The sequence below is a fragment of the Meriones unguiculatus genome, chromosome 15, assembly GCF_030254825.1.
Source record: "Meriones unguiculatus strain TT.TT164.6M chromosome 15, Bangor_MerUng_6.1, whole genome shotgun sequence".
Taxonomy (NCBI): domain Eukaryota; kingdom Metazoa; phylum Chordata; class Mammalia; order Rodentia; family Muridae; genus Meriones; species Meriones unguiculatus.
Window position 1 is genome coordinate 64,748,687 of NC_083362.1, and position 14,776 is coordinate 64,763,462.

Genomic DNA, 14,776 nt, shown 5'->3' on the forward strand with positions numbered 1-14,776 from the left:
GAAGAACACTTCGGCATGCCTACGTGATGCACAGCTGCGGACAGCAAGAACTCTGAGGTGAAGGGACCTTTTCGAAGGAAAACATGACAGCCACATTACTGTGTCCTCAAGTCTTTCGCTTATCATCGACTTAGTAATTCAATTTGTTTCCCGGTCAAGATTGAGAAATTCAATTTAAAAAAAAAATGTAAAAGAGAAGCCAGCCAGTGGTCGCCTACCTTTAATCCCAGCACTCAGAAAGCAGAGACAGGCCAATCTCTGAGTTCCAGGACTGCCAGGGCTACACAGAGAAACCCTGTTTCCAACAACTCCAACAATGACCACCACAACAAAAAGATTATGGTTGGACGTTGCCCTCCTCAGATCAGGAAATACAGGCTCTTGGGAATAATGAGTGCATGTGAGCAGCTTGTGAAGGACATACGAATAACATCTGTCCTTGGTGAGGTTATGGAGCCCCAGCCTGGTGGCACAGGCCCATCATCCCAGCATCAGGGAGGCAGAGCCAGTAGGATCGGGAACTCAAAGTTAACTGAGGCTTCATATTGAGTTTGAGGCTAACCTGGGCTACATGAAACCCTGTCTCAACAACAACAACAACAACAGGAGTCTAAATAAATAAAATAACAAAATAGACATTATGGGAGTGTCAGAATGGGGACTCCAGAATAAAATGTCACCCTCCCCATCCACTCTCAGCCTCTGTCTTATTTATTCTTTAAGACCCAGAGACAAGTCTAGAGTCCTAGCATTGACTGCCTAAGAGCTCAGGCACCCTGGAGTTGCCCTGCCCAGCTGCCTAGGTTTCCTACTCTAGCAGGTTAACTGTTTTGGTGGCACTGGGGAAACCCATATGTATTGGCAACATTACTTAAATTAGGATAGTAATATGGTTAGTGATTGCATCGTTTATGCCAGCAGTGCTTTCAATACACTCACGGCTCAAAACAGCTAGTTAAAGAGGGTAAAGAGTACAGAGAAGCCAATGGGCCCATTCAAAGTCCCACAGCTAAGAGGCTCCGGTGCTGGTTTAATCTGAGATCCCCAATTTTCAAACAAATCAAACCCATGAGAGCTGGGATCAGGAAGATACCTAAATTCTTCAGTTTTCTTTCTTTCTTTCTTTCTTTCTTTCTTTCTTTCTTTCTTTCTTTCTTTCTTTTTTTGCCTTGTTATAGATATAAATAATTTCCAAAACACATATGTGTTGGTTGGTTGGTTGGTTAGTTGGTTGGTTTGGAGATAGGAAGTCATTCTGTAGCCCAAGCTGGCCTAAAACCCACCATCCTCCTGCCTCAACACTTCTACTTGTAGGATCCCAAACGTAGGACATCACCCTCAGCCAAAGATTGCCTTCCATACACCTAAAAGGCAGGAACCTACCTAGCTCATCTCCATTGAGAAGCATTCAGAAAATTTGCCCCACTTCCGTGACCTTCTAAAACACGTCTCGTGGTGTAAAGCCACTAAAAATATTTTATTTTAAACAAGCGTTTCTGCTTCGAGGTTGCGCGCGCGGGGGGTGGCGTTTTAGCCAAGACCACCTTGAGACAATGGGGCTTCGAATTCTAGGGATACACATAGTAGGAAAGTGAGACACACAGTAGGCGCAAGACTATACACGGAAAACTTCAGAGGCTTTGCGTCTTCTGCAGCAAAAAGCACCGGGGTTGGAGGGCGTTGGCACCTCTGCGGCTTCCGGAAGATCCCTTTGGTGCTGGGCACCCGCTGCCTTTCTGCTGAGCATCTCTCCACCTCCGCCTGCATCACTGTCTTGGACTGCGGGGCTGAGAGGACCTTGGTGGGCCCCAGCACTCAGGCGTGGCCCGCGCTTCCCGGGTGCTGGAATTCCCTGTGCGCAGCACAACACCTTCTTTCACGCTTAGCTGTCAGGGGGCGGGCACAAAACCGAAGGTGGGCGCTCACCGGGGGAGCTCATTCCCCAGGCACAGGTGCCCGGGATTCCGCAGCCCTACCTTCCCACCAAGCAGGAGTCCGGCCCAAACCAGTCCCTCCCAGGTGTTCCTGGGGTTCACCTCTAGGCGATTTCAGATCCCGTCTAGCTGACAGCGCGAACCGTCGCGTGGGTCTAGACTCACCTCAAGCTACCTCCACCCAGCTCCAAGTTGGGAAAACTAGAGGGAAGGCAGTCCTGGTGGCCCTCGGTGGCGGGGGCCCCGTGCAGCGGGCAGCAGGACCCTCTCTGCAGTTCTGGCTCTCTGCAGAGAGGAAGCAGGACCCTCTCTGCAGTTCTGGCGCAGGGAGGAAGCCCCACTCTCTGAGCACGTTTGTCCACTTAGGGTGGGTGAGCCCACACGGCAGCCGGGGCGAGCCTCGGTTCTTTGGGTAGCCCTGCCGTGAACTTCCTGATGAGCTGTGAGGGTGGCTGGTGAGAACCCAGGGCTTTAAAAAAAATTCTGTCTGGTCATTCAAAGTGATAATATCTTAGATCCTGAGGTTGGGAAAGGTCACTGTGGACTCCTGAGGCTGAAAACCAAGTTTACACAAACAGGGTCTGGGTGTGACTGTGGCAGAGCTCTTGGGTGGCATGCGGGAGGCCTGGGCTACAACTGCGGAGGCAGGGAGAGGCTAAACCAGCCTTCTCAGCCAAACAGGGATCTAGATGACTGAGTGGATAAGACACAGAGACAGCCGGGCTGGGAGTGTGGCTCAACTGGTAAATTGCCTCCTTTAGGTTCGACCCTCAGGAGCTACAGAGCCTGCTTTGGTGGTTGTGGTGTGACCCGTGATATCAGCAGTCATACAAGGAAACCAGCCTGGGACACATGAGAATGAGTCTCTCTCTCTCTCTCTCTCTCTCTCTCTCTCTCTCTCTCTCTCTCTCTCTCTCCTTTTTTCTTCCCTTCCTCTCCCTCTCCCTCCTTTTATCTCCTTAGACAGCTGGTTCCTCTCACACATTTCTGAACGGCGCCTTTGAACCTTGGAGTTGTCCTGGTCCTCTGCCTTCTGGATCTCCTTTCCACGTTGGCACCTGAGCTGGGACGGGGGGGGGGGGGGGGGGGAGGATAGAAGAGAAGGGGAGGGTAGCAGACGCAAGGCTGAGCTCCTAGCAGGTCAGAGGCTGTGTTCTGCTTAGAAGGTTGGTGGGGTGATAGAGAGGACCCCAGCCCCAGGATTCTTCCCGGAAATCTCTAAGGTGGTTGCCGCCCTCCTCTTCCCACCCTCCCCCACCCTGCCCGCATCCTCATTGCGAATGCCCACAGGTCTTCGGACAGAAGCAGAAGCGGCCCCTGAATCCCGGAGCTAGCCTCTACAAGCTCTCCAGGCTCAGAGGGAGTCACCGTAGGCGACTGTGCTCAACCATAGAAAAATCAAGACTAGTTCTGCTTTACAGGACTGAAGGCGGGTCTGTGTCAGGGCAAATCTACCGACCCCTGGTTCCCAGGGCATAGAATTAACGTTATAAATTTAATTAACTTTAATTAAAGTTATAACTTTAATTAAAGTTATAAAGGAACATAACAGCTCCCTCAGCTCTAGCTAGCTCTCTCTAGCTAGTTCTGACACCAACAAAACTGGAGCCAAAATCTGCACCTGTCCCCAGCACCAAAAGAGCGAGATGTAGCCCTGACCACGACCACAAGTGTCCTGGACATATTTTGCCCACTTAACCGCAGGACTTAACCGCCTGTTCAGAAATCGTCCGAAATCTGTGTCTATTTGTTTATAGGTTGAGGTCTCACTATGTTGCTCGGGCTGGTCGCCAACCCTTAGGCTCAAGAGATCCTCCTGCTTCGGTTCTCTGAGTGGGCTGAGATCTCAGGAGCCCTAGCAGGGGTGGGAAAGTCCACAGAAAAACCGCAATTCACAAGGCACTGCCCGTAGGTTACAGCTGTCACGGCGCCCCGACACACACAGACGCACGCGGGACAGAGGAGCTAAAGCGATGGTTAAACTATTAAATAGGTCTCTTTTAGTTCCAAAGTATCACTACTGACCCTCTCCTGCAAAACTTTTCTAGCAAAAAGAAAAAGAAAAAGAAAGAAAAAGGACCAGTAGGGTCGAGTTCATTAAAGTGAGATTAGGGGGACGGTGGCGCTTCATTAAGGTGTGAAATGTGCTGCTCTCCGTGTTAGCAGCTTAGAGAAGCACCTGGGGCGCCTTTTAGAAAAACCTCCGCGTCGCCTGCTCCCGGCCCCGGCCAATCCACTGTGCCTCCGAGGGCGGGAGCATCCTCATCCTTCCCCAGGCCCACCGGGTCCCTTTGGACCTGCGAAAGAAACTGCGCCGAAACTGAGAAACAAATTTGCTCTGCGCGTCCAGTATGAAATAGGCCTGTGCAGACAGATCATTTTCCTTGCCGGGGTGGCCCCTCCGAGTCACCCTCCTCCCGCTCCCCTCATCCCCCCCCATCCCGACAAAACTGTCTAATTCTCACTAGGAGTTATAATTCCTCCCGCAAACGGTAAGGGCAGACGCAACACCATCTCGACCCCTCAAGTTCGATTGGAAAATTATTTGGTCAACGAACGCACGATAGAAATATTAAGTTATATGTGATAGAGTCTTCTCAGTGCCCGAGGGGACCGCATAGTTCTCGCTTTGTAAAATAGCTGTTGAAATAAGTGTCTTTCTGCAAAGATTAGGCACTTTCTCGTGTTTATACGGGGGGGGGTTTGTTTTGAAATATTATAGGTTAGGGAGACTACCCACCCTTCTCTCATTCCAGCCCCTCCCACACACGCACACTGGACCCCCTGGAAATTGGCATTTCTAAACCAAAGATAATCCAATTTTACATGCAAAGACAACTGTTTTTGTAAAGGAAATGTGTGCATTCTTCTGAGGCTCCTAGGAATATTCTTGGTGATTGGATTATAAACACTCACTTCCCCAAATGTCTTATGATCAGGAATGGTTGCAAATTTATCACGGAAACAAAATTGCTCCTCTTTGGCGTAGTTTAGGTCTGTTTAAGAGAACAGAAACCTCAGAATCAAAACTGATTGAAGGGAATAGTAGATGGGGTAATCCTTATAAAGCTTATCTTCCACAGACAATCAAGAGACCTAGGGAAGGACAGATGCAGTCTCCCCTGCACTTGATTCATCCACCGGACTTCAAACTAAGATCGGCGGCAGTTGCTTCCAACACTCATCCTAGAGACAGCGACTGCCCAAACAATAGCCAGTCTTTTAAGCCACACTCTAACATCTACAATAAACTCGACTTCAAAGGATGAAAGAGACGCTTCTACTCGGCGAGGCTGCATGACCACAACGTCACGTTACTCACCTTTGTGTGAAAGCAGAAATGTAAAATACAGGTATTAGCAATTAGGAATTAAGTTGTGTGTGTGTGTGTGTGAGAGAGAGAGAGAGAGAGAGAGAGAGAGAACTAGTTGGGTTACAGAATCAATCGGACGGTGGAGCTACTGAGATCCATAAAATTAGCAGGTTAGTGAACAGGCTTGATGAATTAATAAAACTGGGACGGGACGACCGAGGAAAAGAGCTGATTTTCGGTGTTGTGGAGAAGCCCTCTGCCAAGACTATAGATGACCCTCACCGTAGAAAGCGTAGTATAAACATGCTCACAAACACATCCTAAATGTCACACTTCAGAAATGCTTAGAAACAGAAGCCAAATATCCTTTTCTGTCAATGAGTAGGCAGTACAAGTTTCCCTGCAGGGTTGCTCAGGACTCAGCGTGATTTTTGTAAATATATTCCTCACACATTTGTTTTGTTTTTAGATGGGATCTGGAGTAGCGCACCTACATATACAGTGGAAGGTGACTTGAACTCTGAATCCTCCTGTCTCCACCTCCCCAGGGCTGGCATTCCAGGAACCATCCACCATCACCCTCAGTTTTAGGCATGCTGGGGCTCAGACCTATGTCTTCCTTGTGCAAATCCTTGGCCTTTAGTTTCTCCACCTTTAAAAAATAAACTTATCACACACACACACACACACACACACACACACACACACACACACACGCCTTTGCCATAGCCCTCTGATTTCCGGAGTCCTGGCTGTCAGAGTGAGTCTGGGAACCAGGCTGTCCAACATTTGTCCTGGAGTTTTCCTCTGCCAACTTAAAACTGTCCTTTTAGCCACTCACTTTGTGCAGAGGACTCATCAATGCTTGGTGGGAGGACCAGAAAAACAAGGTTTCTGTCCTTGACTTTACATTCTGATTACAAATCATGGCGCTCTCCCTTCAACACCACAAATAAACAAGACTTCAGTAGGCAACTTTACATGTCAGAAAGTGTAGATAGTGAGTGTTCTGGTGTCTGGGGCAGGTAGCCAACATGGCAGAACTCTCTGCAAAGGTGAAATTAAAACCTTGAATGACCCCTAACACTAATAATGATACTCTTCTATGCTTGCTCACAGAAGCCTAACTTGACTGTCCTCTGGGAGGCTCCAGCCAGCAGCGGAAGGACAGATGCTGGGACTTGCAGCCAAGCATAGGGCAGAGTTGAGGGGGCGGGGGGGGGGGGTCCTGTGGAAGTGCTGGGGGAAAGCTGGAAGGACCTGGAGGGGACAGGAACCTCACAGGAAGACCAACAGAGTCTCCTGGGGGCTTTCAGAGACTGAGACATCAGCTAACGAGCATGTGTGATCAGGATCTAGGCCCCCCTGCACACATGTAGCACGTGGAAATGGGCAGCTTGGTCTTCATATGGGATGCCTGGTGAGCGGATGGGGGGTGGGCTGTTTCTAGTATGGACTGCTATTGTCTGCTTTTGGATCACTTCCTCCTGACAGAGCTGCCTTACCTGGCCTCAGGGGATGAAGATATGCTTAGTCCTGATGTGACTTGACAATTGGGGAAGGTTGCTACAGGGAAGAGGGGATCTCCTTTACTGGGGGAAAGGGAGAGGGGAAGAGGAGAAGGCAAAGACTGGATGGAGAGGAGGGAGGGGCACCCTTGGTACATCCCAAGTAAATAAAAATGAAAATAAAAATAAATAAATAAACCACCTCGAATGAAAGCAAGAACCTCAGTTTCCAGGGCACTTTGGTGGTTCCTCCCATGAGTACAAATCTTCCTACCAACCTTCTGAGGCAGGGGTGGGTCACAGAGAATTTTCTTTCAAAATTCACAGATGCAGAGTCTGTGGTCCAAAGAGGTCAAATGATTCCCCCAAGGTCCCCCAGATACGAAGAAATCAATCATCAGAACATAGCTCCTGGCTGCAGGTGCTAATGAGGTTTCTGGAGGTATGGATCTTCCTCATCAGATCATGGGGCATTCAGGGTTGACCAAGCAGGGTCAAACCCTCACTCTCAGGATAAACACTGGAAATTTAGACGAACCTGCAGCTGGGAACTCTGAAGTCAGGAAAGCTCCAAGTTTCCAAGAGGCTATGAGATCTAATTTTACTGGACTTTTCCTACTCTTAAGATGGACCCGTATCCAGGAATGACTCAGTCTCCTTTAAGATGCTGAGGGGTGAAAATGCCATGGAAAGGTGCCTCCCAGAAAGGTGCCCTGTAGATATCCCAGAAGCCCTGTAGACAGTGCAGATACTATTTCAGGAATGACTTTCCAAACTCCTGTTTTGTCTAAAGTGTTGCTATGTCAGGAGCTTATGGAGGCCAAGTTCTGTTACTTGTGTGCTTATTTAAGACATATCTAATACCAGCACACACTTTTAATCCTAGCACTCAGGAGGCAGAATCTCGGCGAGTTCGAGGTCAGCCTCATCTACAAATCAAGTTCCAGGACAGCCAGGACTTCTATACAGAAAAGCCCTGTCTCAAAAACAAACAAACCAAACCCACAACAACAACAAAAACATACATATCCATATACACAAGTGGAGAAGACTTTCCTCCCTCCCATAGTAATTGCAAACAAGTTCTGTACTGGAAGGTAAAGAAAGGGTGGATAAAGAGGTATGTATAAATATAAAAGTAGCAAAGGATGCTGGGTGTATGATTAAATCAAATCAGCAAAATGAAAGAGGTTCACACACCTGATGCCAGGGCAGGGAACAAACATTTTCATTGGCTCATTTTGATGGTAACAAAGTTAGAAATTAGCCACCAAAGCCAGGTCAGCCAAGGTGAAAAATATCTCTAATGACTGAACCACAAATGGTACCTATTTGATTTTCAATGATTCTAACTTTTTTTTAATAAGAATTCTACCTGTGCAATCTGTGAAAGAAGCAAAATGTGGCTCTCCTTGTGATGGGGGCAATTCAAAGATGCATTTCTCCTGTATGAGGAACAGCTCAGCCTCCATCCCTGGTTCACTTCTGGGGAGCATAAATAAACTATAAGAAGCAAGCTGGTCCCCAAGTAACTTCAGGCTGCCAGTTGAAGGGAATGAAATAGCAAACACATGTCTCTGTACACATGGCCACATCCGCCAAGCCAAGATCTGTTACTAGTATGCGTATGTCCTGCATATGCATCCGAATATACATGAATATACGTGTGCTGTGTTCATGTATTTTGGTCATAGTGATTGCAAACAGAACATCTGCCCCAGAGGCAAGGAAAGGGTGGGTGAAACATAAATAAATATAAAAGCAGCACAAGATGTTTGCAGTATAAATAAGTCACCACTCATCTCTGAAATGTGACTCTTATTTGGGACTGAGACACAGCTCGCAGAAACCAAGAACGGCGTGACATCAGAATCTAGTTTTTGTGCCTGTTCCAGCTGCAGGGGACTAAACTGTTCTCTCTCCAGAATACTACAACAGTTCTCAGGAGGTCTTCAGAGGGCTTGTGGGGTGGGGGTGGGGGGTTGTCTCCAGGCCCTCATGCCTTCTCACACCGGGTCTGTAAGTCCAGGTCCAGGGGAATCCAAGACCTTCTTGGCCTCTGCGGGCACCAGGAACATACACAGCACACTGACATACATGCACCCATACAAGTTTTTTTTTTTTTTTTAAAGCAAGATAAAAAAAGCTCAGAAATACACAAAATGCTCATCTTAACCAATTCCACTCGAATGTGTGAGCTACTTCTCTGTCAGCCTCATTGAAAGTGTGCAATTGGGATCTGGATGGGAACATCTATCCAAGCAGAAGAAAGGCTGTGCAAATTGCTTGGAGCGGACTTCACGGTGAAATAAAAATGTACCAAACCCAGTGTGTCTTATTTTCTATAAACGCTTCCTGTTTTTATTAAGACAGCATAGACACATAACACACCATATTGTGGTTCCTAAATTGCAGCCAAGCTACTTTTGGATGGCCAATAAATTATTTCACACATAAGACAGATATAAATGCGCCATTCAAGTTCAGTTAATAGAGAGGGCATCATGCAGGCAACATTATACATGAGGATAAACAGCACTCCCTCGGTGGCATCGCTGATTTTTTTTTTTTTTTAAGTATGAAAACTTATCTTTTTCCAACTTCCAAAAGGTGGAATAAGACATTTGTTTTCATGCAAAATACACTTAGATCCATGTCTTTCCTTTGAAAAGGCAACTAAGCCACGTGCACTGAACACACAAATCGTTCCGTTAGTCTCAAAATCACGTCGATGTGTACTTTCCCCCCCATTGGCTGTGGACGTTTCAATGATTCCACGACAGCAGAAAGTTAAACTCAAAATATGATAAACGTACATTATCTTGACAGTCAGAGACACTTTTCAGTTTATCTTTGGGCATTGTTATTTACGTTTTTATATAGTTGGAAGTTATTGTTTCACAGTATAAAATCTTGAGTGAATTGCCAACACACCTTGATTTTTCTGCTTACTGTTTTGAAATGCATTTGGGATCAGAGGTAAGAGAGAAACGACACGGCTCAAAACAACTTTTGAAGATCCTCATGTGCAAAACTTTCAGATTTATATATTCAAAAAAATAAGTTATTTTTAAGTGAAATGGGGGAGGGTTCACAGGAAAGTTGGAAACCTATAGTTTATACTCTGAATAAATAGCTTTTCAGTGTCTTCCAGGTGGGGGCAACAGTCAGTCAGTTTCCAGAGAAGGGAGGTCAGGCTCTTTAAGCTCCCTGAGTCGAGTCCGGTTACAGAAGAAGAAAATGACTTCCTGGCAATAATACTGAGACTAAAACAACCTCAAGCCTCCAGGAGATGAGATTTCTGGGCTCGGCTCCAGCCACCAGGCGGAAAGCAGCGGATCGCCAGCGAGTGCGCGCCGGCTTGGGAAAGAACAGAGCCAGCCCGGGGCGCGCACGCGCGCTGAGCACCTGTCCGGCTCCTCGCTGACCGGCTGCTCCGGCTAAGTCCAACGTGATGCTCATCTCTCGGCGCCGGGCCCCGGACTAACTAGCTATCGGTTTCTGCCCTCCCGGTATCTCCGAGAACCAGGAAGATCGTCTGCGTTTACATCTTATTCATTTTTTTTTTCCTTTAGGCAAATGTTCACAAGTGTTGCGGGCGAGCACGCGCGCCCAAGTTCCAGGCGCCAGGAATCCGCTTCCCGCACATCCTCGGGCTCTGGGGAAGGGACAGCCACACTCTCTGATCAGGATGGGGGTGGCGCGTAAGGCAGAGGTCTGGATAAAAGGGGACCCTCCCCCCAACACACACACAACCTCAGCATCCCTTTTTCTTCTGTCTCCCTCTCTCGCCCAAGGTAAAGGAAGTAGGGAACGGAAAGATCAAGAGGCGGGGGACCGAGCTCCCCCCCTCCGAAGTGACTCAGTGGCCCGTGGTCACACACGGAGCGGGGAGAAACCCCCAGTGCACTGAGTCCAAGGCCGGGTCCCCCGCGGCCGCTCAGGTGTGCCTGCCCGTTAAGTGTCGCCCATCCTGGAGCCGCCGGGGGCTGCAGCCGCCCGCGCCCTCGAGCCACTCCCGCCGCCGCTTCCCGCGGAGCCCGCGGCCGCCCCCTCGGGCCGATACTTGAGCCAGCAGATGATCCAGGTGACCACCACCGAGAAGAGCGCCAGGATGCTAGCCACCGACAGGCAGATGGGTCCCACCGGAGAGGGCGAAGGAGAGCCGGTGGCTGGGGCGGGGCCGGGGACCGAACCGCTGCCCGGGGTCCCCCCACCTCCGCCGCCGCCACCGCCGCCGCCGCCACCGTAGTGGTTGACGAAGATGAGGCCGGTGAACAGGAGCACCACCATGGAGAGGAACGAGAAGACCACGCACACGCAGCCGGCGGTGAGAGCCGCGCGTTTGCAGTTCTGACAGCTCTCGTAGGCGCCCGGGGCGCGGAGACCCGGGCGTCCCCGAGCTCCGGGGGCGGCGTCCTCAGCGGGGGGTGGCGCCGGCGGCTCGGGCCGCGGGGCGGGGGCTGGCGGCGGGGAGGCGGCGGCGGTGGGCGCGGGGCGGCGGGAGGCCAGCGGCGGGAGGCGGTCCTGGGGGAGGGGGTCGTGCGCGGCGCGCAGGGCCAGCGGGAAGGCCTCGGCGAGCTTGGTGTTGTTGGGCAGGCCGTGCACGCGGCTGTCCGGCAGCGGCGTGCGGTGGCGGCACACCGGGCACGCGATCGCGCCGGGCGGCCCGTGCCAGGGCGGAGGGCGAGGCGCGCGCTCGGGGGCCGAGCCGGAGGAGGAGGCGGCGGCGGCGGCGGCGGCGGCGCGGAGCTGCAGCTGGCTCAGGCACTCCTGGCAGAAGGTGTGCAGGCAGGCCAGCAGCTTGGGGGCGCGCCGGTCCGCGTCGAAGTAGTTGTAGCAGATTTTGCACTCGTAGTCCTCGAGCGGAGGGGGGAGGCCGGGGACGGACGCCGCGGGGTCCCGGGCTCCGGCGGTGTCCCCGTCGTCGCCGTCGCGACCTCTCGCAGCCGCAGTGCCCCCAGCTCCCTCTCGGCTCCCGGGGCTGCTGCTCCTGCTCTGGGTGCTACCGCCTCTGTCGTTCGCGGGAGCTGCCATGGCACCGTCCGCCCCTCATGGGGGGCTGGGTGAGGCACCTTCCTCTCTCCCCCTGAGCTGCCTCCCGGGCTCAGGGCGGGGAGGAGGCGCTTCTGCCTCCCCCCTCCGACTGCTGTCGCCTGGCGGGGGAAGTAACCGCTGGCTGCTGCGCCCCCGCCCGGCCCTCCGGTCCACCCACCCCACCTCACCCCACCCCAGTGCGGATGCTCTAGTCCTTCCAGGACCGGGGGCGCCCGACTGAGGTACCCCTAGTCCTCTGCTGACAGCTTTCTGTACTGGTTTATGTGGAACTTAAAATTGGGGTTCAGGTGGGCTGGGTGCGTTTGGGGGTGCAGTTCCTTAAGGCTGATCCGTTTCGCCTGTACACACAGCCGCTACAGAGGCTGTGCTGCTGGGACCCGCTTTTGCCTTTTTTTCCACTTCCTCGGCATCCCTCCTCCCACCCGTCCTTTGTATCTGTTTTATCCTTCCCTGTCTGGGGTTAGGTCCCTGGAGAACTCTCCTCTCCCCTTACCAACCAGAGCTCACCGTGATGTAATGCAGGACCCGCGCAGGGAGGGGAAGCGGCGGCCTCAGCAGCCTGGCAGAGGCGGTTCCTTCCCAGGCTGAAAATCGTGATCTCATGTCTCGGTCCAAGGACGAGAGCCAATAATCCCCAAGCCATTTACGCTTTGAGCTTTTATTAGCAGGGACCAGGCGGCGGTGCAGTGCCCAAGTCGGAGTGGAAGCGGAGAAGGGCATTTTTTCCCCTTCGCCATTTGGAGGAAATTTGGGAACCGGATAATACCCTTTTCTTCCTCGGAAATGTTGCTTCCTGAGTATAGGGAGAGAAGACAGATTGGGAACAGAGTCCTGCTGTTTTCCTGGCAACGACCACTGTAGATGCAGCTGTTTCTAGTACCAGGCGGCTACAGAGGCAGAGCAGAAGGAAGTTGGCAAGAAAGTTCACACAAGGAAAAGTCCAGTTTAAAACCTGCAGCTAGCCTCACCCACCTCCTTCCTCCAAGGCTCCACTTTAACTTTAGTCGTTCAGATACCGAGAACACAAAACTCTCCGCTTCATGTGGGATAGGCGCTGAGTTCATGAAAACGCTAAGGTTTATGGTTTATGGAATTCCAAAGATACAAGTCAGCAAGATGTAGCTTCTGCAGTAAGGTACAGGAGCGTTTGGGTACAGCCTGCACGGTGATATTCAGACATCCGCTGTCTCTCCAGGTGCCACGCCCCTCGCCCCGTGGAAAGAAAAAAATGGCCACGCAGCTCCACACTCAGCAAAGAAAGGGGAGAAAGATAGCTTTGTAAGATTATCATCATCATCATCACTATTATTATTTATTACAGGTGGTAGGAACACTACACTTTCTGTCCTGGAGTCTCTGAAGATCCCAAGGTGCCTCCAGGAATAGCTGCCGAAATGATGATTGGGAAGCAGTTTAAAGAAAGAGAACAGAAAGAAAGCGGTGAGGAACCAGCAAGCGCTGGCTGGGCATGCAGCTCAGTTGGGAGAGTTCTGGCACACAAACCTGAATGCCATCCTGAGCGCTGGCATCAAGTGGGCACAGCAGCATAATCCAACCACTTGGGAGGCGGAGGCAGGAGCTTAGAAATTCAAAGCATCCTCAAATACTTACCAAGCTCCAGACCAGCCTGGGCTACATGAGACCCTGTCTCCAAACAAAAACCAAAAATTAGTCTCTGGAGGGAAATAAGTAGAATTTTACTCAATGTGAACAGTGAATTACTATGCCTTAAAGTTAAAGCCTTAAGTTAAAACTTGTTTTAAAACGTTAACTATCTAGTTTCAGGATTAATAATTATTCTCTTGGGGGCAATTTGATTTTTAAAAATGTCTCATTTGGTGATGGGAACAGTGTTGAGAGGGCTGGTCAGTGGGATAACAAAAAGGCTACCCTCTGGCCTTGAAAGGTTGCAGACTGACTCCAAGCTAATGGGAGCTTTAAATGTCTTTGTGTTTCTCACATGCCCACTTTCAGCACGTGTCTCTCACAGTTTCTAACTGGATCCTTTAAGCTCTGATCAGGTGTGTGCTCTGCTCACAATGCTAACAAGAAAGAGTGTCTCAAAAAGAGAGGTGCACAGAGCAAGAGGGTTAAGGTGCATCTCTGGAGCTCTTCTCACCCACTCTGGCTCCACACCAAAGGTGCCCAAAAGGTCATGTAAGAGCTCTAGAGACGTGTATGTTTGGACATACATTGCACGTGTTTAGACAAAGCACATAAGCTTTAGCAGCTGTAGCCTGTCATTTATTTTCACACCCACTGACCTCTGGTCTCCATGAACTTTCAGTGCCCATGCTGTTCTGTGCACGGCCGATGTTAAGTGGCGTCTTTGGCCTCTCTACCCATTTGAAGTCAATAACGAAGTGTCCCAGTTGTGACAAGCAAAACCAGTCCCCCAGGAGACAAAATCATCCCTGGATATGGACCTTGGGACTTCCACAAAGACCACAGACTTGCTTGAAGTGAGATCTGAAGCAGATCTTCCAGCGTAAGAGAACAGCATGTGACCAAGTTTCTTGTGTTAGCTCATGTTAGTTTAGGTCCCAAAGTACGGAACAATCTTTCAAAGACACTGGTGTAACTTTGGCCCATGCTTTCTGTAATTAAAGGACTTTGAACAACGACAGCATTTACTGTGTTTGGATAGGTCTTTGGTTTTTGTTCTGGGCAGACTGTATCCCACATTATAACTCCGGCTGACCTGGAACTCACTGCTTCCAACAGCAAGCCTCCTGTTTCAGCCTCCAAAGTATTGGAACCACAGGCAGAAACCACCACCCCTAGTTTGAGGGGAACACAGCATCTCAATTATTTTTATATCTAAGGGACAAATGTTCATTCTTAGGACTCAAAAAGGTGTTGTGTAAGGACTTCCTTGGAGCAGTGAGGAGGGTCCGTGACATCTGGAGAGTAGGCCATAGCCACCTGACCTAAGGGACCATAAAGCCCAGTGCCAGCCATAT

At 50.4% G+C, this 14,776-nt stretch overlaps 1 protein-coding gene across 1 annotated transcript; it reads right to left on the bottom strand.

Annotated features, from left to right (window-relative positions):
• Positions 1 to 9,098: 9,098 nt before the first annotated feature.
• On the bottom strand, positions 9,099 to 12,643 carry LOC132648106 (RING finger protein 225). Its single transcript, XM_060368682.1, has 2 exons — positions 12,321 to 12,643; positions 9,099 to 11,911 (listed from the first exon to the last, which is right to left on the bottom strand). Exon 2 carries the CDS (start codon positions 11,790 to 11,792, stop codon positions 10,713 to 10,715), a length of 1,080 nt encoding a protein of 359 aa, XP_060224665.1. The 5' UTR covers positions 11,793 to 11,911; positions 12,321 to 12,643; the 3' UTR covers positions 9,099 to 10,712.
• Between the last annotated feature and the right edge of the window lie 2,133 nt (positions 12,644 to 14,776).